Genomic DNA, 20,559 nt, shown 5'->3' with positions numbered 1-20,559 from the left:
TCGCTGCTGCCATCAGGGAAAGGATTGCGGGGAGTCGTCCTCTCTGGCCCCTGTCCCAAAGCAGCCTGCCTGCACCCCAAACTCATCCCCAGCCCTGCCCTACCCCAGAGCCCACACCCCCAGCCAGAGCTTTCACCCCCCCCATCGCACCCTCAACCCTCTGCCCCAGCCCTGAGCCCCTCTAACACCCCGAACACCTTATCCCCAGCCCCAGACAGAGCCCTCATCCCCCCGCACCCTAACCCTCTGCCTGAGCTCTGAGCCCCCTCCAACACCACAAACCCCTCATCTCCAGCCCCAGCCAGAGCTCTCACCGCCCTGCACCCCAACCCTGAGCCCCCTCCAACACCACAAACCCCTCATTTCCAGCCCAGGACAGAGCCCTCATCTCCCTGCACAACCCTCTGCCCCAGCCCTGAGCCTCTCTAACCCCCAAACCCCCTAGCCCCAGACAGAGCCCTCATCCCCCACACTCCTACTCTCACCCTGAGCCCCTCCCACACCCCAAACCCCTCATTCCCAGCCCCAGACAGAGCCCTCATCCCTACACTCCTACTGTTGCCCTGAGCCCCTCCCATCCCCAAACTCCCTCCCAGAACCTGCACCCCCTCCCTCCGCACCCCCTCCTATCCCCAAAATCCCTCCCAGAGCCTGCATCCCAATCCCCTGTCCCAGCCTAGGGCCTGCAACCCAGACCTCCTCCCGCACCCAAACTCCCTCCCAGAGCCTTGGGCAGGTGGGGGGCAGAGTTTGGGCAGAGGTGGGTTCTGGGCACCACCAAAATTTCTACAAACCTGCCCCCCCTGAACTGATGCTGCCTGTGTGCAGTCATCCTTCAGCCAGCTTGTGCCCATGCATTATGGTGCAGTCTTTCCTAACCTGATCAGGTACTGTTTTTCCCACAGGACACGGCCTCATTCAGTGCACAGGGTGGAAGGTTTTCACTTACCGAGCAGCTATTCAATGTTTCGGTTTCTCCATGTTGTTCAGAGTCTGGCCCCAGGCCTTAGCTGCTGCATGCTGTCCAAACCCAGCTCTGAAGACAGAATTATTCATTTCCTCATGGGCTTTTTTCTCTGGCACTCATCACTGTAGTATCTGATCGCTTTGCAGACATTAGTGGATTTATCTTTATCCCTGTGACCCCATTTTACAGCTGGGGAATTGAGGCACAGAGAGATTAAGGTAAACAATTTCCACTAACTTTGGGTGCCCAATTTGAGACACTTCAGCCCTGGTTTTCCAGAGTCCTAAGCTCTGTGTGTTCAAAGCGCAGCTCCCAGTGACTTCAGTCGCAGTTGTTATCACACAGCACATCTGCAAATCAGACCCCAGGGTATCAAGTTGGGCACCCAGAAAATGAAGCACACACAACCAGTGACCACCTCTGAAAAGTTTGGTTTAAGGGACTTGCCCAGAATCACAAAGAAATTCTGTGGCAGAGGCAGGGACAGAATCCAGTTCTCCAGGCAGCTTTCAACCGCCTTAACCGGGAGATTCTCCTTTCTCTTCCTGCAGTCCCCTGCCTGGGTCTTTTACAGACCTTTTCACTTCGGCAGCAAATAAATCAGGATTCAACGGACAACAGCCTCCTTCATTACACAGCCCTGACTCATCCCCAGGGCAGATCTGTCCTGGGCATTGAATGAGGCAGGAGGCCTGTGGAAAAGATAAGATGTGTTCATGTAATTAACGACTGTATCATACTGTGCATGCACGAGGGGGCCACATTAAGGCTACAAAGGCCCCCTTTATTCTGGCATTTTCTTTTTTTTAAGAGATTATCAGTAGTATTTTATTATTTAAACTGTACTTTGTATTTATTTGTTGATTCTGGCATTTTCTAACTTGTATGCTTGACTTTGCAACCTTAATAGTGTTCTTTGAATGTCATTTGGTGGGTGCAATTTACTCAGTTTATTGACCAGCAAACTGAAAAAAACCCAGCAATTCCCTCATGTGGCATGATATTGCCACCTGTGTGGGTCATCGGCAGGGTCGGAACCTTTAGATCCATCGCCCAGACCTCTGCCACGTGCGCTAATGGAGTTACTGGAGTACAGCAGTAGTAGGTTGTCATCTTCTGTGTGGACCAGCACTAGAGTTGGTGTTGGGACTCTTAGCCAGAGGGTTTCATGGATATTTGCTGACAGTGGAGGAATAGTGAGACTCAGGAATCTCGGGTTCCATTCCAGCCTCTGGTGGGGAGTGTTCTCTCGTGGGCGCAGCCTCTATGCCTATTTCCCTCAAGCTAGACTCCTGCTGCCCCTTTCCCTCCAACATACCCACGTTCTTCTCCTTGCCCCACTCTGTCCCACTCCCAGTCTCCTTGCCCAGCCAGTCCCAGAATTCCCCTAGTTCCTCCGCAGATCTCAGGTGCCCCCCCTCTGCCCTGGGCATCCCTCCCTGACTCTTCAAAGTTTCCTCCCCGAAGAGTGGGTACGCACTCATGTACAGTCTAAGACGGCGATTCAGGAAAGCATCTCTGTTCAGGAAGGTACTCAAGCCCGCACGCTTCTCTTTGAAGTCCGTGTGAAGTTACGTGCTTTGCCTCAGTCTGCATCGTGTGTTGTTATGCCATGGCCCTCTCCGCGGTATCTGACTGCCTGTATGTGTGTGAACGCCGTCGCACCAGTACGTGCATTTCCTGGGCACATCCCATGCAGCCCAGCAGCTCCCAGATCAGCTCCCATTTACTCCTGATGAGAAAGTGTGACAAAGCCACACCTGGCATGCTCTGTATCTTCTTTCAGGTCCTGCCCGATTATCTCAAGGGGCTCTTCAACATCCTACCTCCCCTGCAACCCAGCGAACAGCAGTGCCAGCAGGTCTCCAAACTGGCAGCCCTCCAGCACCGGGCCAAGGACAGCATGTACCTGCCCACCGTGTAGGTACCCTGGGCATGGTGGCGCTTGGGTGCTACCCTGCTTACCACGGCTTGTGTCCCATCATGTTGTGTTTGCGCCTTAGTGAGAAGGGAGCCCCGGCTAGTTGCTGGAGCAGAGCGGCCAGAACTCCTGGGTTCTGTTCCACACTTCGCTGCTTACTCGTTGTGTGACCTTGGGCAAGTCACTTAGCTTCTCTCTGCCTAATGTTCCTTAGCTCTAAAACATATGTGTGATACGTACTGCCACCTCCCAGAGCTGCTTGGCTCCATTGTTTGCAGAGTGCCTCCAGGTCCTCAGAGGGCACGTGGCGAGCTATAGACAGATGAGGTGTCATCGGCATCAGTATGACCTGACAGGCCAGCCCAGAGTCTGTCTTCATTGCAGTGAGCCCAGTGTCTTCCCTGGGTTTTGCTCCCATCTCCCATCCACACACACACAACCTCTCAGCCGAGTCTAGTGGCACTTTCAACCCAGGCTAGCCAGCCTCACTGGGGCTCTGGGTTAGAGTCCAGGTTCCGCTTCCACGCAGGCTGCTAACGCACCCACTCTGCAGCGAGGACACTGGCTGAAGAGTGCGGATAGTCCTCCAGGACTTTCCCACAATTCCCCCGCATGCCCAGAAGGACAGACAAGTTCTCCCACAATTCACTGGGAAAAAATTATAGAGCGGCTCGGCTGACTGCAGCGCCAAGAACAATGGGGCATCCCCCCAGCAGAACCGGGGAGACACATGGGGGGAGCACAGCACCAGCATGGACACAGGAACTCAGGTTGGACTTTGCAGTGGGGCTGCTCGTACCAGGGCAGCGCTAAACCCGGGTGCTCCGACCCTGGTGCCGATCACCTGGGCTGACTGCGCAAGGCATCCCCCCAGAGCTGAGCTTGCACAGAGAAATGATTGCATGGAATGAGAAGATTCAAAATTCCGGTCTCAAATCAGAGCACTAACTATTCCTGTCGTGGTGAATTAAATCCCGCATGTACTTTTGGGGCTGGGGAATTCCTGGAATTTGAGTCACTACAAAAAATCTCCTGGAAGGTGAAGCTTTTAGAGGAGTGCAGAGAGCCTGCAGAATTGCTGCCCCGTGGGGGGGGGCGGCCCGAGGGGAGAGGAGAGGTGGGAGACTTTCTACTACTTACATAAGACTTAAATGAGAAGAAAGATGAACTCACGTAGGAATTTCAGTTCCAGACCAAATGCCAAGGACTGAGGGGCTCTTGGCCTATGGCTGCTTTATGAACTTGGGTTTCCTGGTAGCAGTGACCTTGTGGCTCAACTCCAAAGTCCTCGAGTCTTATTAAACTGAGTGCATAGCTGACTGTGGCCCTTCCCCTGAAATCTGATCCATGTGGGTATGCCCTTGCAGAGCACCACTGACATCAGTGAGATTCCCAACAGGTGCCAGGGTCAGCATGCAGGATCTGGGCCTAGGTTTGAAATGTATTCAGACTGAACTCTGTCTATATGTGCTTGTCTCTGGGTGTCAAGCGTAGGACCCTGCATGGAGGTGCAGAGATGTTCTGCTGACTCTCCCTGGTAACCAGACCAGGTGAGTCTCATTAGTGCCACTAAGGAGCAGAGCTGCTGTGCTGCAAGAGACAGTTAGTGGGAAGGGCAGGAGTCCTGCAGGGGGAAACACTCATCAGCCTGCTCAAGAAGGAGGCCCCAGTCCCTGAAAGACTTTTGCATGTGATTTAACTGGGTTCAAAAAACTAAACGTGTGCCTGAGTCTTTGCAGAATGGGGACCTATGCCTGTAAGCACACTGCTGCTGTACGGTTTTGTTATTAATGGAGGCAGAGCCCCAGGACGGGCGGGGTGGGACCGAGGCTGGACAATATCCATGGTGAATGTGCTGCATTAGGAGTGGGGTGGGGAGTCCCCCCACTGTCACTGCATGAGAACAATTCAGGGATGAGGGACTCCCCAACTCAGCAAGACACCGTGGGACCTGCAGGTCAGGAGCCCCCCTCAGGGCTGATCCCTGGCTGCTATCACCCAAGGAGGGGTCTTTGGTCTTCTCCACACCCTGGTTCTCTGCTGCCCTGGAGCTGGGTGATGGGTGGGCAGCGCTCTCCCGCAGCGGGTTTTCTGTCCTCCGACATGGACAGGCCCTGAGTGTTTGCCTGGGGCTGGCTGTGACCTTTCCCTGGGTCTCTCCCCACGCAGCCGGGAGGTGCAGGGCTACGTCCCGCCCCAGTTCTGCCGAGTGCTGAAGGCTCAGTCGTGGCTCAACGTGGTGCTGCAGCATCTGCCGCAGGTCCAGGCCCTGAGCGCCCACCAGGCCAGAGCTCAGTTCCTAGGTAAGGCCCCCCTTCCCCCTCCGCAGGGACCGGGGGCAGGCAACGCGGCCAGGCGCGCGAGTGAGCCGCTGCTGGGAGTCGGCCGAGCCTGGGATTTGGGGAGCTTTTTTGGATCAGAGGGGAACATGGTCAAAGGTGGGGCAGGAGCAGAAGCAGCTGAGTCCTGCCCTGGTGTTGAGGGGCACAGCAGCAGAGATGAGCCCCTCTCCCCCCCAGCCCATGCCATGGCTGGGCCTTTGCAGCAACAGCTGTGGGGGGGTCTCAGCAGTGCCCCCCAGGCACTTGCCATGCCCTCGGCGCTGCCTCGGGCGTCCCGGCTTCTGTTCATTCATCAGCGATGCAAAATGTTGCTGCCCAAACCGATTCCCGAGCCTGTGGCAGAGGGTGGGGAGGAAGCAGGAGAGGCTCTTGCTCTGGAAGAGACCGTGTGTGGGTGCTGGGTACCTGGCATGTTGAGGGAGGGGCGAGTTAGAGCCGCCCTGCCGTGCCCCCCCACATGCCCTCAGCCAGATCTCCAGCAGGCTCAAAGAGCTCAGTTAACCCCATTCCCACCCTCCATGGTTAGGCCCTGGCCTCTGCCAGCGTAAACCTTCACGAAAAGCCTCGTGTGGGACAACCTGCCCCTCTGCTGGGGGCACGTGGGAGCCCAGAGGGGGCGGGGCTGTTTAGAAGGGGGTGTGGCCAAATGCAATGATTGATCATCTCGCTCCCTTAGCAGCTTCCACCAGCAGAGCTGCAGGACCGAATGCCGCCTCCCCCTGCAGGGCAGTGGCAGTATTACCGCCTGCCCCAAGTGGGTGGATCTCCCTGTCCTGGAGGGGACCCCCTTGTGGCTATGTCCCAGCTGATCATCATGGTTCAGCCCCAGGGTCGGGTTCCTGGCTGCGCCCTGGGCAGGTCCCTGGCTTTGCTGACTGCATGTCGTCTCCGCAGGGCTGCTGAGCGCCTTCCCCATGTTTGGCTCTTCCTTCTTCTACATCCAGAGCTGCAGTAACAACGCCATCGTCTCGCCGTGCATCCTGGCCGTCAACCAGAACGGCCTCAACTTCCTCAACAAGGACACCCACGTAGGTGTAGGGGGCAGCAGGCCAGCCCCTCGCCCGGCCCCTCCAGGAGGTGCTCGCTTCTCACACGCAGGGTGCAGTTGCAGCATGTCGGCAAGGCTCATTGGCTGCCGGGTGACGTTTGCCCTGGGAGGGCTGGATCCGAGAGTGGAACTCACTGAGACTGGCATCATGTGGGTTGGGAGTGGGGCCGTGTGCTCTAATACATCACAGAGAGTCCCCACTCCCCCCGGGCTCAGCCGTATGCCTCCTAATACGGCAGTGGCCCGTGTGTTAGACACCAGAGCCTTCACGCTGTCGTGCACTGGATTCAGGTGATAGCTGTTGCTGTGACCCTGGCTGTTGGACCGGGCTAGAGAGCTAACCCCAGCGGCCCGGAGGGGGAGGATGGCCTGTACATAGAGTGCCCCCTCCATTCTCGGTCTGCCTCTCAGTGCAAAGCTGTTGCCTCATGATCCACGGCAATTTTTCCAAAGACTAATCGGGATGAATTATTCAGGGGGCCCAAGGCAGGGATACCTATTATTGCCTCATTGTTTCCTTGTGCTCCCCCGTCCCTCTGTCTGTATCCATCTGTTGTTTCCTGTCCTGTGCTTAGATTGGAAGCTCTTTGGGGCAGGGCTGTCCCGTTTTTCTGGGTTTGCACAGTGCCTAGCACAGAGGAGTCCTGGTCCGTGACTCAGGCTCCTAGGCACGATTGCAGTGCGAATGATAAAGGACAGTAGCCGGGAAGGATGGGATGAACTGGTAGGAAGGAGCTCATAGTCTGTACACTGGGGCCGGGTCCCTGGTGGGGCGTGCGTATGAAGGAGCTGTGCATCCCTCCCCAGGAGCTGATTGCGAAGTTCTCGCTGAAGGAGATTCAGTCCACGAGGACCCAGCGGCCCACAGCCGGCTCCAGCTACCCCTACGTGGAGATCATGCTGGGAGACTTGATGTCACAGAGGATGACGCAGCTGCAGCTGGAGCAGGTATGGAGTGCAGCTAAGCAGCTTGCCTTTCCCCCTCTTTAAACCCCTCGGCCCTGTTTTGATTCACGGCCCGGGGCAGGGTAATGCCGGGATGTGCTTAGGGGATGGGAGGGCCACAGCGAAGGCTCCTATGGTGTTATCGCCTCCCCTGAATTCACATGGCCATTTAGGCTCTTAAACTTAGATTGTAATGTGACTCCTGATGGTTGGCTCCCCGGGGATTTGTGGGTTGAATGGCATGGACCTTCATTGCCGAGGCCCCGCTCCCCAGCCATGGGGCTGGTGGGATGCAGCCCAGCCTTCCTGGTTCCCCTCTGCAGGGGGCAGGATGCCAGGAGCCCATCCCACCCCAGCCCACCGCACAAAGCACCAGTGAAGGGTTTCTGTGGGCTCTGGGAGCAGGGAGTGACGGGTGTGGAGCTAGCTTGCCCCCTCCCCACAAATGAGATGAACTCCAGAGAGCAACATGAGCCCTCTATATTGCACTTGTGAGACACCGAGCCCCTGTATTACAACACAGTAAAGACAGCAGTGTCCCTGGCCAGCGGGTTGGGGGAGCACAGAACCCCACCAGGGTGAGGTTCAGGGAGGGGAACGCAGCCAGGGCACCTGTGTCTCATCAGGACAATCCCCCTGCAGAGGACACGCCACGTGACTCATCCTCTCTCCAGCCCCTTAATTCTCTCCTTGTCGCTTCTCTTCCTACTGTCTCCTTCTGGCTTTCCTCCTGGCTTCTTCACCCGGATCTCTGAAGCTAAACCTTCAGATGGTAGGTAGCTGCTGCTCCCAGAAAGAATGCTCGTGGGTTGTATTTGGAGAGGGTACAGAAATACAGCAAAGCCAGCACCATCCCCAGCCTGTCTCTTCCGGGATCAGTGCACAAAAGTGCTCCTGTACCACAAGCTCCACATCAGCAAACTAAGAGACACATCTTCAGACAAGTTACGTGTGCAGCAGCACACGCAGTGAGTGTGCGTTTGTGCTAAGCAGGCTGGACTCCGCGCTTGCGGTTACCCACTTTTCACATGCAGTCCTAGTAACTCCACACACAAACTAAGCACATCATTGCAAGCAGGTTTCCTCATGACAGGGTTTGCTTTTTCCCTGCCAAACTTGGTTGAACAACCAGTGCATGGAGGCAGCTGCTTAAATACAAGGGAATCCTAGTGAGTAAAAACTCGGGGTGCATCTCTGCTGCAGTCCGAGGTGTGATTGCAGCCTGCGTGTTAGCTTCCATCAAAGCCAGCTTGAGTAACAACAGCAGTGAAGGTGTGACGACACAGACTTCAGCATGAGCTACTTGCTCAAGTCTCGACCCATAGCCTTGGGCAGGGTTGTGCCCCCCAGGCTGCAGTCCAGGCTGCCACGGCTTCGCTGCTGGTGTTACTCAAGCTGGCTAGATTAAAGCTATCCCAGGTACGTCTACCCGCACTGCAGTCAGACCCCCTGACTGCAATCTAGATGCATCCTCAGAGTCTAAAACCCAATGAAATCCTGGCTCTGCCAGATGTCCAGCTGGCCCAGCAGTGTCCAAAGTCTAATGCACCAGTGCATTTGCCTTTTAACTGCAACATGAGGACCGAGTAGATCATACAGGTTTTTATTGCTGGTGGACTCCTGCAAGGAGCAATTTCTATGCATCTCTCCAGGATGCGGAGGGAAGGTGGCCTCATGGTTTAAAGCCCAGGACTGGGAGGCAAGAGAACAGGGGCTCATTATTACACCTTTCCGACGGTCTCGCTACTAGTGTTCGGAGCTGCTCGATGTCCCTTCTTGGACCAGGGGCGTGTTACACTAACTGCGTGTAGTTTTGTAGCTCAGGGGCACTGCCAGATATGGGGGACGTGGGAGAAGCAGGGGATGCTCTGGTGCTGCCTATTGTGCTGGGTAAAAGGCAGCTCCAGTGCTGCCCCTTGTACAAGGCCAGCGTTGTGAGGGCGTTTCACAGAGAGTCCAGGCAACTGCCAATGGGAGGCCACAGTGGAACAGTAACTGGAGGGAAGGACCAGCAGGAGGAGAAGCAGAAAATTGGAGGAGCTGGGTATTGGTAACCATGATGGCCTCAGGCCTGGGAAGTGCTCCCAATGACAACAGTAGGCGTGGGTGGCGCTCTGCACCCGGCAGGAGGCACTCAGCAGCTCTCAGGATTGGGCCCTGTGAGTACAACGGGCTCACACAGCGTTGTGCCCCTGCAGGCAGGCACCATTTTCATTCCAATGCAACAGAACAGTGGGTCCAAGGCAGCAGAGCCCCCTTGCTTTCCTTGGCTCAGGGCGCAGGTACTCAGGAGGCGTCTGCCAAGGGATGGGCATGCGGCTTTCACCATTGCAAGACCGGACGCTACACAACAAAATGGCCCCAGCAAATTTCAGCACAGGGGTGCAATTCATTCTAAGTCAGGCTAGGGGGCGCTAATGCTGGGGGGGGCGGTAACCAGAGTTAAAATGCTGTAACGCTCCCTTGTGCTTCCTTCCCTCTTTAGGGCCTAGAGTTGTGTCGCGTGATCGCCACCCACATGGAAAGTCTGTTGAACGCTCGCGAGAAGAGACTCACCCTCCCTCCCAGTGAGATTACACTGCTCTGATCAGGCATGTTACACACACGCACGCTCGCACGCTCCCTCCCTAACCGCCACTTGAGTGAAAGCCAGCATGGAGATAAACAAATATCTCCGTGTCCTGGGAGACGCAACGTAGACTAAATATAGAGACTGATGGGACAGATTCCCAGCTGGTTCGAGTCAGCGTAGCCCCAGTGGCCTGGGGCTGATGTACATCTGCTGAGGTGCTGGGACGGGGGACTTACAGACCGTATGTGAGGTCTGAGGTGTTAAGAGCGTGAGGAATGCAGTCTGGCCAGTTAACAGGTGAACACAGATGCCTTAATTTCTATTTAATAACTGCCCTCCTGGACATAGGTCATGACCTTTTTCCAGAATCAGGTGTATTTAATCCATTCCTTTAGTAGCAACATATTAACTGATTGTCCTTGAGCAGGACACGTCCAGTTTTGCACATCAGCCTGTACCGAGGACCCGGCAATCTAACAGTTTGCATGCTGCATCCACTGGATGGTTTTTATTTGTGTTCGCTCCCGGTGTTTTGGTCTTGTTTGTCCTGTGATCTAATTCTCATTTTTATAAGTGTCACTGGCGCCTGCATTTGTACACTGGTCCGTAGCGCTAGCCCTGTAAATGGCTTCCCGTTTTTGTAACGTTTTGCACTCAGCATTGCTTTGAGATTTTATTTTTGTTTCTCATTTGTGCAAAATTAAACATTCCTTTTAAGTCCAAAGCCGCCTGTTGTTTGGGTGTGCTGGTTTGTGCTGGGGAACAAAGTTGTTTCTCTTTCCTCAACCCAGGATTTGTGTCGAGCGGGGGTTCTCAAACTTCATTGCACCGCGACCCTCTTCTGACAACAAGAATTACTACAGGATCCCAGGAGGGGGGACCGAAGCCTGACTAGACTAATATTTACAATTGTGTTCATAAATTGGCTGTCAGTTAACGCAAGTTAAAAGAGGCCCCCAAACTCTAGTCTAGATGGATCCCCACAGAACAGTAGAGCGCTCGATGGTCATATTTGCACTCAGGTTCTGGTGAAATTCGAGGATCACTACAGCTTCTCTCCTGCTAGCAACAGAGGCGGTGCTAGCCTAGACCAGCCACAAGTGCTTTACCACCATGGCAACTCGGCCTTGAGAAACTGCAGTTTGTACACTGCAATTCGCTGAATCCAGTCAGGCCTTTCATCTGAATCACCGCAGTTCTTTACACGACAGCTGGTCATGTGGTTAAGGCACAGGACCAGGAATCCGGGTTATGTTCATGGCCCTGCCAGACTTTCCACATGACTTCGGACATGTCCCTTAGGGATTACTCTGGCATTTAAAGCCGCATCCAAGCTGCAGCGATATAGCGAGCGTTTGCCAGCTGAGCCCCTGCCCTAATGTAAACACAGAACTGAGACGAGCCTGGGTTGGTGACACGGCAGATTGTCTGGAAGGGACTCAAAAGTCAAAGGCTGCCACAAACTCGTCGGAACCAGCATCAGCCAAAACGTTAACAGCAACGCCCAAGAACCGAATCAGATAGCTTTGCATAGCATGACCTCTATGTTCACCACAGACAGGCCTAACTGTATTACTTGAGCAGCCAGGTGCCCAGGGAGTTCTGAAATTCCCACTAGGAGCCTAGCTGCCTCTTTAGGCACCTAAAACCTGGCCCCAGGAGCTCATAAACCAGTGAGTTCCTTTGAGGCCAACGCAGAGGCTCTGGTTTCACATGATACTGTTGGCATGGAGTGGGCTGGGGCTGGGGCAGGTTTGCTTTGCAACGTTATACAGCTAGAGGCTGGGTGTGACAAGTGGAGTGGAATTCCCCCAATGATAAGAGAGATGGAGAGTCTGAGCTGGGGCACTGGCTCAGACCCAGCTTGAAAGCAAACCTGTGTAGCACAGTCTTTGCAGCCTGGAAGGCAGGATGGTCTAGTGGGACAGGTGCTGGCATGTGACTCAGGAAACCAAGGTTCAGTTCCTCATTTACCAAACTTCCTGTGTGATCTTGGGCAAGTCACTTAATCTGTCAGAGGGATAAAGCACTTCTGTGCCTGACAACGGTATTGTGAGGGATTAGTGACCGGGAGGTGCTCAGACACTACCGAGACGAGGGCCATCCAAGTACTCAGGTAGAGAGATTAGCTCTCTTCTCCATCGCACTTAAAGGACCTGCCCAGCCTTGCTCCCACTGAAGTCCAGGACAAAGCTCTTATCGGTCTCAGCTGCAGGATTGGTCCCAAAATGTACTTTCTGTCTAAAATTTGGGACCAAAATTGGAAGGGATGGGGAGTTACCAGAACTCAGGACACCAGCAAGTCACTGCGGGCGCCTCTCCCAGGCTGGCTGGACTGTGCGGCCTCTTTAAAGGAGAGAAGGACTGTTGCGGTGCTGGTTTGCCCCGCCACTGATAATCTCAACAAGTGGGTCTGTTTGTTGGCAGCTGCAGAGCAGTGCTAGTTTTGGACTCAACTTCTGTTGTGACTCACTGGCAGGAGAGGGGTTGGATCCCCCACGGTCTCTTCTCCTGCCTTTAATCAGTTAACCACTGAAACGAAATATTTTTAATCGTTTAAATGTTTAACTTTTTAAACGGTATTTACATCCCTATTGCTTATGGTGAATCCTCGGCTCACAAAACACGCCTCAGGACAAGTTCTGAAGCCATCTGCCTGGTACTGGTCTTCCAATCTCTTCCTAGGTCTCTGAAATTACTTTCTTAGCCTGCTCAACCCTTACCATTGTCACTTCCATTAGGTATGGACAGTGAGGAGAGGATCTTAACCAGCCTTCTTCAGGGTAGACGGAGAAGGAAAATACTAGAGAAGGGTAGAATAAAGTCGCCCAAGACAGGTTCTATCAGATGCTCAGCTGATGCTATACTTCACCCTTGCAGGCTGAGGAGAAGCAATCCATGACTTCTTGTAGCCCCTAAGAGCCAGTGCGCACTCCATCCTATTTCTCCTGTCCGTATTCTAGTCCATCATCTCTGCAGTAGTCACCGAGGCTGATTAATTGCTGCCTTCTCCTAAACATCACCACTTGTCCTTCTCATTAATCATTTACTATTCAAGTAACAGCCTTGCGTACGGCGTGCCCAATCCGAAAGGGCAGGAACCAAACTGCAACATCATCCACCTCTAGTGTAACTTTACATGGTTGTGTGGGAAGCTAGGACAAGAATGTGATCAAGTTCCTAGCCCTAATTCAGCCAGTGCTCGTTTCCTATATATGATCCGTGCCTCAGGATGGGTTCATTTAGAAGCAGGAAATGAATCTATTGACAGGTAATATTGTTCTGTCTTGTTTCCCAACTCGATTCCAGAGCATGGCTGTGCACAATGAACAATAGTGTATCATCTGGGTCTGGAGTCTATAGCTTTTATGGGAAGCCCAGCCTTCTATAAAATGTTCTATTTTAAGTGGGTTTTATCTCACTAGGTTTCAAAGTAGCTTTTCTCCATCAAGAGAAAGATCCCAAAGGTTTGACTTACAGCACAGTTCCAAAATAGAACGTTTACTATAAGTTGTCTTGTTTGCGAGAATCAGGGCATCAATTGTAAGTTTATCGAGTTTATTTTTAATTTTGTTGACGGCAGCATGTTGAGTGACTGGTTGTTGGGAACCCCTACCCCCTCTCCCCCGAGACATCGGCTGTTTTTATAGGATTTTGGTGTCCAACTTTCTGGTCCCATCATGTCATCTCAAGGCCATCTCAAAACAGGTCTTGTGTGTGCCGAACTTTGATTTTTTGGAGAGGAGTCAGACACCAGTCCCTGCAGTATGCAAAACTCCAAATATTTTTGTAATTGCCGGCCTTACGTGGGCCTCTCCCCAAAACTGACGCTCACTATGGATGACCTAATTCAAACCTGATAGGCCCAAGATGGCCTTGCACCTGATTAGTGCAAAGGTCTTGGAGGGAAGTGTTGCAAGGCAGAGTAAGCGAAGTTCGCAAACCATATGGCTAAGATGCCTCGCCTTTCAGGTCAACAAGCCATCAGAGGGAAGAGTGACCTTCCAAAATCCCCAAGAGCAGCCACCTTTGGGAGAGGAAGTCAGGACATCAAGGTCCAGCCCACTCCTTTGACCAGTCTGCCCCTGCATCTGAAGGCCCGTTGGCGACAAGTGATGTGCCAGCAGCATATCACTGTCTGGTTCCTTCACTGCAGCCCCAGCTCCTACCCTAAGCGTTCAAGAGACTGCAAGAGCTCCTAAAGCCCTGATACCTCAAGTATCTAGTTTCTCTTTTTTCTGGTTTTGTCTGTTGTTTTTAATTAGCCGGCTGACGTCCTAGCTATTCAGCCTTTTTATTGTTAGGGTGTGCAAGTGAACGCATGGCTGTGTGTGTATGTGAACCCCCAAAAAGTCCACATGGGACAGGTATCTGAAAGAAAAGTTCTCCAGGGTTAAACAGCTCTAAATATTGTCTCATAAAATTACTCACTGAAGTGTGATTGTCACCTGTAATTTCTAGAAAATAATGGTTGTCAAACTGTGGTATATCAAGAGTGTTTTGTTAAAGTCTGTGTTATAGGAGGGCAGAAGGAAAGGGTTAGTCACCAGGCAAGAATGGAAATCTAAGAGGAAGTTTTATAATTGGCCCTGAGGCTGTGGCTCAGCCTTTAGATAATAATTTGGTTTCCATATTTAAGATATTTAGCCAGCTCCAGGTTACAGACTGGATGACTTTTGTAAAATCCTTTAATTGTATAACCAAACAGGCAGCTACCTTCTTAGAATCCTCTTTACAATTTGAAGGTTGATTTTTTTTTTAATTAATTTGACCATTTAACTAATTTGATGATTTAACTTCAATCCAACATTGAGACTAATCTGTCAATTTGACCTTGATTTGATATCGATTTGACAGCTGTGTTGCTTGAGTCCATAGTTTAATATTATTAACACAAGCTTAGCTTTGCGGCTATGTTTTCTTGATTTAATTTTTAAGTTTTGGAGTAAACATTTGTAAAAAGATGAGTCACATTTCTTGCAACGAACAGCGTGGATCCAGAACTTCTAAAGACCTGGGAAGAGACCAGCTGGTCAACCGGAAAGTCACAGAGACCTAAAAGCCTGACCTCCTCCCCATAATTGGTTCTCTCAGTCTGGGGCAAGTCTTCAGATCAGCTCTGGAGTCTGACAGGCGCAGCCAGGGCAGGAGAGTTCTTCCCTGCCAAGAGGTAGGTGTGTGAATCATTTTCAGTCTAATCTTTATGGAGATGACAGCTCCGAGATGCTAATCCCTCCCCTCAACCCTTCCAGGGCAGCAGCAGCAGCTTGTTCTTCCTCAGCAGAGACATGTTCCTTTCTTTTCCACTTATTTTCCTCCATTCTGCCCCATCTGACTCATGTGGTGGGTGGTTCAACTTGTTTTTCGCTGGCCACTCCCACATCAACCCAAAGACCGAAGCAGTGCGTTCTCAATGCTGCAACCAAACCGAGCGTAATTCCTGTCCCAAGCCAGGATTGGCTGGCAAGGCACGGACTTTGGCTAGCCACCGTCATGGTATGCAGGGCTATTTTCATCAAGTTGGGTTGTTTTCTGGAGCCACATGACATGAGGGTCTCTGCCTGTATAGCGAGACTCAACACTCTTGCCTGGCCTGCCAAATCACTGCTGTTACACGGCACATACAAAGGATAAGCTTCATCGTTCTGGGCTATTACCAAAAGGGAAACGAGGAACCAACCCGGAAGAGCGGGTATCTGGCAGTCTGCAGCGCTCCTCTGGCAGGAGATGGAGTATTTGTTCCCTCGCCCTTGTCTGCAGCAGAGTTGATTTCTGCTGTTAGTACTGACCAGCGCTCGTTTGCATGGGCTGCCTCCGGCGGGAGAGTCTATTCCACTGAGCAAGCTGTGGGACGGCTCTGCAGTGGGGAAAGGCTATCAGCTAGCACCGCAAAACGGTACAACAACCCTCATTGCCACCACAGCCAGCTCTGCCTTTCCCACTCACAGCTTAGCGCGCAGCTCGTTCTCCAGCCGGCACTTCCAGACGCGAGGCCCACTGGGGCCAACGTAAAGAAGGCCGGTGTTGCACAGCCTCTTGTGACAAAGGTGGGCTTCTGCCACTGGAGAGGTAAAACAGTCCCTCCATATATCATGCTTTTGCCATGGGATGCGTAGAGCTATCTTGGTATTACTTGTTAAACTCGGACAGTTTGCCTGGGCTTGTGCAAGGCCATGCCTGGAAAGCGAACGGTCTGAAAGACAACCAGGAGTAGGCAGGGGCACTGGGCAGTGCAGTGGGAGGGGTAACCAGCCATGTCTTGCTGTAGGGACTGAAACAGCAGCATTTGGACAGAAGGGGGAGCTGTAGTGAGATGGCCCAGCTTGTCATTCACAGCAGCCAAGTGCTGGGCAGCCGTTCTCACGTGCACACAAACTCGCTGGCAGGTGGGTATTAATTATAGGTGCCGACTCCGTGGGTGCTCCAGGAAACAAATTAGTGGATGCTTGGCAGTCAGCTCCCCCTCTAGCACCTCCCATCTGCCGGCGGGCCCACCGATCAACTCCTGCCCCTCCCTCCCAGCACCTCCTGCCCGCCACGATCAGCTGTTCCACGGCGTGCAGGAAGCGCTAGGGGGGAGGGGAGCAGCAGGGACGGGAAGTGCTCAGGGGAGGGGGCGGAACTGGGTGGGAAGAGGTGGGGCAGGAAGAGGCGGGGTGGGAGTGGGGGAAGAGGGCGGGGGGCAGGGCCTGGGATTGTGTGGAGGGGTTGAGCACCCCTGGGGCCCGGAGGAAGCTGGTGCCTGTCGTATTAATGTCCCCATTTCACAGAGTGAAACACAGGATAGGCCACACGCAGCAGAGCTGGGATTAAAACCCAGGCAGCTACACGGTGGAGACAGGGCAAAGCAAAATAAGAAGAAAGCCAAGAACGCCCATGGAAGATGAGATCAGAGGACTGGAAAAGGGCAAATATAGTGCCAATCTATAAAAAGGGGAATAAGGAAAACCTGGGGAACTACAGACCAGTCAGTTTAACTTCCGTACCAGAAAGATAATGGAGCAAATAATTAAGCAATCAGTTTGCAAACACCTAGAAGATTATAGGGTGATAAGTTACAGGCAGCATGCACCATTCTGGCACATGCCATCCTTTGGGCCTTGCCAGCTTGAGTGCAATGGTACCCACTCCAGAAGAACAGGATGTGTGTATGGGGGGATGTCAACCTCCAGGGACGATGCGGTGGACTATGGTCTGTGCCAGGCTCCTGGGGACAGGCACAGAAAGTGAGCTGGGCACTGACTAGCAAAAGAGATGCAATTGGGTGAAACCAAAAGGAACCACTGCTGGAGATAACCCTTCCCACTGCTCCTCTTTGTACATGGTGGAGATGCAGCAGGACCATCTTACATCCACGCTGAATTTGGGCCTGCCTTTGAAAAGCACTTTGAAGACAGGAAATGCACTTGGCGCTGATGGTCGCTTCCCATAAAGGGTCTTTGAACCCCAACACTGAGCAGGAAGCGCCACAGCACGACAAACTACCTGCCGTGTTGGACTGCCAGCTGATCTGCCCCTCCCAACCGCGCATGCCTCAGTATCCAAATGCTACAGCCTGATTTACACAGGCCGTTTACCTACACCGCCCACCGTGTACTGAACGAGCCACGCTGGACGGGTAACCCAGGCCGACGTTCATCTCTCACCACCACACTGGTGGAAGGCCTAACTCGACCGAGTGGGGGGAGGTCTCTCCAGAATGTGGGCCTCAATGGCACGACAGCAGCACAAACCTGCCAGAGCATATTAAGGAGCCAGTTACACTGTGTTAATTGAACTGGCAGGCAAGCGAGAAAGAGAGAAGTTTTACAAGGGTCACAGCAGGCCTGCTGCAGAACCTGCAATCAGGGGGTTAGCAGGTCACTTATTTCTGGTGCTCCAAGCTTTAAAGATAATGATTCCCAAAGGGCGGTAAGAGACTAGGGCAGAGGCTAAATTAAATTCTGGGCTTTCCATCTGACCTGTTTTTCCTCTCACGTTCTCGCTCTTTTATATATATTACAAATACTGTTTGTATGTGAAGATTTCCAATGTGTGTGAAGAATCCCACTGCACACCGCACGCTCAGCGCTTTGAGAGATATAAAGCGCTATATACGTGCTAAGTGGCTAGAACCTGGCACCGGGAGCCCTGAGACTTGTATACTGGTCCCAGTTTGGCCATGCAACAGCTGTGTCCCCAGGGGTGATTCCCTATCCCGCTCTGTGCCTCAGTTTCCCCACTGTCCAGTGAGGATAACAATACCCACTTCGCAAAGTGCTTTGAGATCTTCGGATGACAAGTGCTATAGAAGTGTAAAGTGTTATTAAATATTGGTGCCAGGATATTCGAGGGAGAGGCAGAGGAGAAATTATAGACTGAGAAATGAAATAACTCTACGTACATCTGGTTCAGAGCATTACTTAGCCTAAAGGAGAAGGAGATATCATGAGGTGATACAGTTAGTGAACCTTATTCCCCATGCTCTTCCTAGCTCACAAAAACCCCTTCCTCTATTTCCCTTTAGTCTCTCCCCTTCTGGTTTACAGTGATAGTGATGTCATGATTGTGCCCAGTAATAATAACCTACTTTGCCATCTCTCCATGCACTGCAGTATTAGGAAACCATTTAATTGTCCAGTGCCCTACTAATCCCCACCTACCAGCCCCTCAAACCTGCAGACTTCTAAGAAACACGATTGCTGCAATGCGAGGTTGTCCAGAAGCTTAGCAATTCTGAATGCTTCCAAGTAGGCCACGGACAGAATTAGCTGTCCAGTGTTGCTGGGGTTTGCACACACACAGCCTCTGACTGTAGCCAGATTAACACCATGAGTCCCAGAAGAGACAGTGTGACAAGCTCAGTATGTCATCTAGGACAGCGATCCCCCCTTTGGTACGAGTCAGTCTGAAACGGAGCAACAGTCAGAGGTCAGAAATCTTGCTGAAAAAAATCCCATGAAAGCCAGTCCCTCTGAGAAAAGGGAAACCAAGAAACATCAGTTCTCTTTGCCCAGCATTTCCTTGGAGGGTGAGTTAAAAGAGTTAGAGCCTCTTGAAAGGAAATGTGGCTGCAACGAGTCCTTGGAATGAAACAAAGTGGAGCACAGGTGACATGGGTCTCCTCAACTGCAGACAGATCCCTTAGGGATCTAAAGATTTGCACACTTGGGCTTAAGACACCTAGAAGATCATCTAAAGCTCTGGGATGAGAGCCACGATTGACAACGCTACTTCTCCGGCACACTGAACGTCCTACTGTACGGATATAGCTCATCTGTGGCAAGAGACCGAGCTCTCTTCGGGGCTAGCCCAAAACGGTGGAATGAACTCCCTCAGGAACCAAGAACCGTCCCACGCCTCCCCACCTTCTGCTCCAAGTGCAAGGGGCACTTCTTTGGCCTGCCTTCACACAAAGCTGTATGTACAGTTAAAAACCAAACGCAACCCTACCACACCAAAATACTCCACTGCACACACAACTCTCCCCCAGGGCGACGATGGAAGAAGAAGTCACAGGCGACAGATGTCAGTCATGTCACTTAATGCTCTACTGGAAGGCACTCAGATGCCACAGTGATGAAGACGGGATAAGAACCTGCACAGAATAGGGAAATGCCACAACCAGTGCCAGTGCCAGTCACTGGTGCCAGTCACTTGAAAGAGGTCCATATGCTGCCCACTGGCTCCCTTGGGCAAGTTAGTGCAGCACAGGCCCCAGGCTGAACTATGAGACCCACCAATATGTACGTTATCATCACAGGTTAAACTGGGGGGGAGGAGCAGTGATACTTTACCAAACTCCACTGAGTTGAGACCCCATTCATAGCAGATTGTGCTTGTTTTCATAATATGATCACCCCTTCCTTTCTTTGATCAGCAGAGAGATAATTAACACCATTGACATTAAATGATCAGCATTGGATAGTCCAGTTAAAACACTCCATTGGGCTGAATGGGACAGTTCACAGCTCTCAGAGCCATCGTTTCTGCAAACTGAGGCATGCATCAGCGCATCGGTTACGGTTGGTTCACATTTTGAACTAACGGTTTTCTTCTAAATCCTCAGGGCTGGAAATATGCTTCTTTTAAAATGAAAGCTGAGTTTCTGGAGCACAAGATAGTAACTTGACGGCAGTGGGGTACACTGTATACTCACATATCTCCCTATGTGGGCCCTGATTATGATTAATTTCTGAGCACTGTAGAAACTAGACACAGGCCAGGAAAGTGCTGTTCTGATCCAGGTTAGGTTAAGGCAAAGGTTTGGGGTTTGCGTTCAAGGCTGAATCAAGAGGATGGGTCTGATTTGCTATCAAAATCCCACAAGCTGCGTTGCTCTCCGTATCCTCCAGCTGTCCTGGAAATAACCCTCTCTCTTGCTCTGATTTCTGAAATCAGAGGATGTCATCATGACAAATCCTCAAGGGAAGATGAGCTTCTTGAGGCTTAATCCAGGTAAAACTGATGTGATGATGGGGGGCTTGCAAGGATGATAACTTGCACCCTTGGTTGCATGTGTGTCTGCCATCTTGGGCTGCAATCTCATTGTATTAACCACAGAGCTGCTCTAGGAATATCAAATATCAGGAGTAGCCAAAAGACATTCCAAACCCACAGAGAGATGAAAGGTTTATTCATCATCATGGGACATCTGTCCATAACTACAACCTATCTATCTGAGCTACTTATATGGCCCTCATCACAGTAGTATCTGAGCACCTCCTAATCTTTAGTGTATTTATCCTCATAGTATCTCTGTGAGGTAGGGCAGTGCTGTAATCC

At 52.1% G+C, this 20,559-nt stretch overlaps 1 protein-coding gene across 1 annotated transcript in view; it reads left to right on the top strand.

The window, feature by feature from the left end:
- MYO15A (myosin XVA) overlaps window positions 1-10,743 on the top strand; it is an 84,309-nt gene extending 73,566 nt beyond the window's left edge. The window contains exons 60-64 of the mRNA XM_037911812.2: window positions 2,754-2,887; window positions 5,058-5,191; window positions 6,125-6,258; window positions 7,086-7,226; window positions 9,709-10,743. Coding sequence (XP_037767740.1) covers window positions 2,754-2,887; window positions 5,058-5,191; window positions 6,125-6,258; window positions 7,086-7,226; window positions 9,709-9,810 — 645 coding nt within the window. The 3' untranslated portion in view covers window positions 9,811-10,743. The remainder of the gene's footprint in view (window positions 1-2,753; window positions 2,888-5,057; window positions 5,192-6,124; window positions 6,259-7,085; window positions 7,227-9,708) is intronic.
- Window positions 10,744-20,559: the final 9,816 nt, after the last annotated feature.

Source organism: Chelonia mydas, chromosome 10 (assembly GCF_015237465.2).
Source record: "Chelonia mydas isolate rCheMyd1 chromosome 10, rCheMyd1.pri.v2, whole genome shotgun sequence".
Classification (NCBI taxonomy): domain Eukaryota; kingdom Metazoa; phylum Chordata; order Testudines; family Cheloniidae; genus Chelonia; species Chelonia mydas.
The sequence above is the reverse complement of the archived record's forward strand: the minus strand, read 5'-3'. Positions and strand labels throughout refer to the sequence as shown.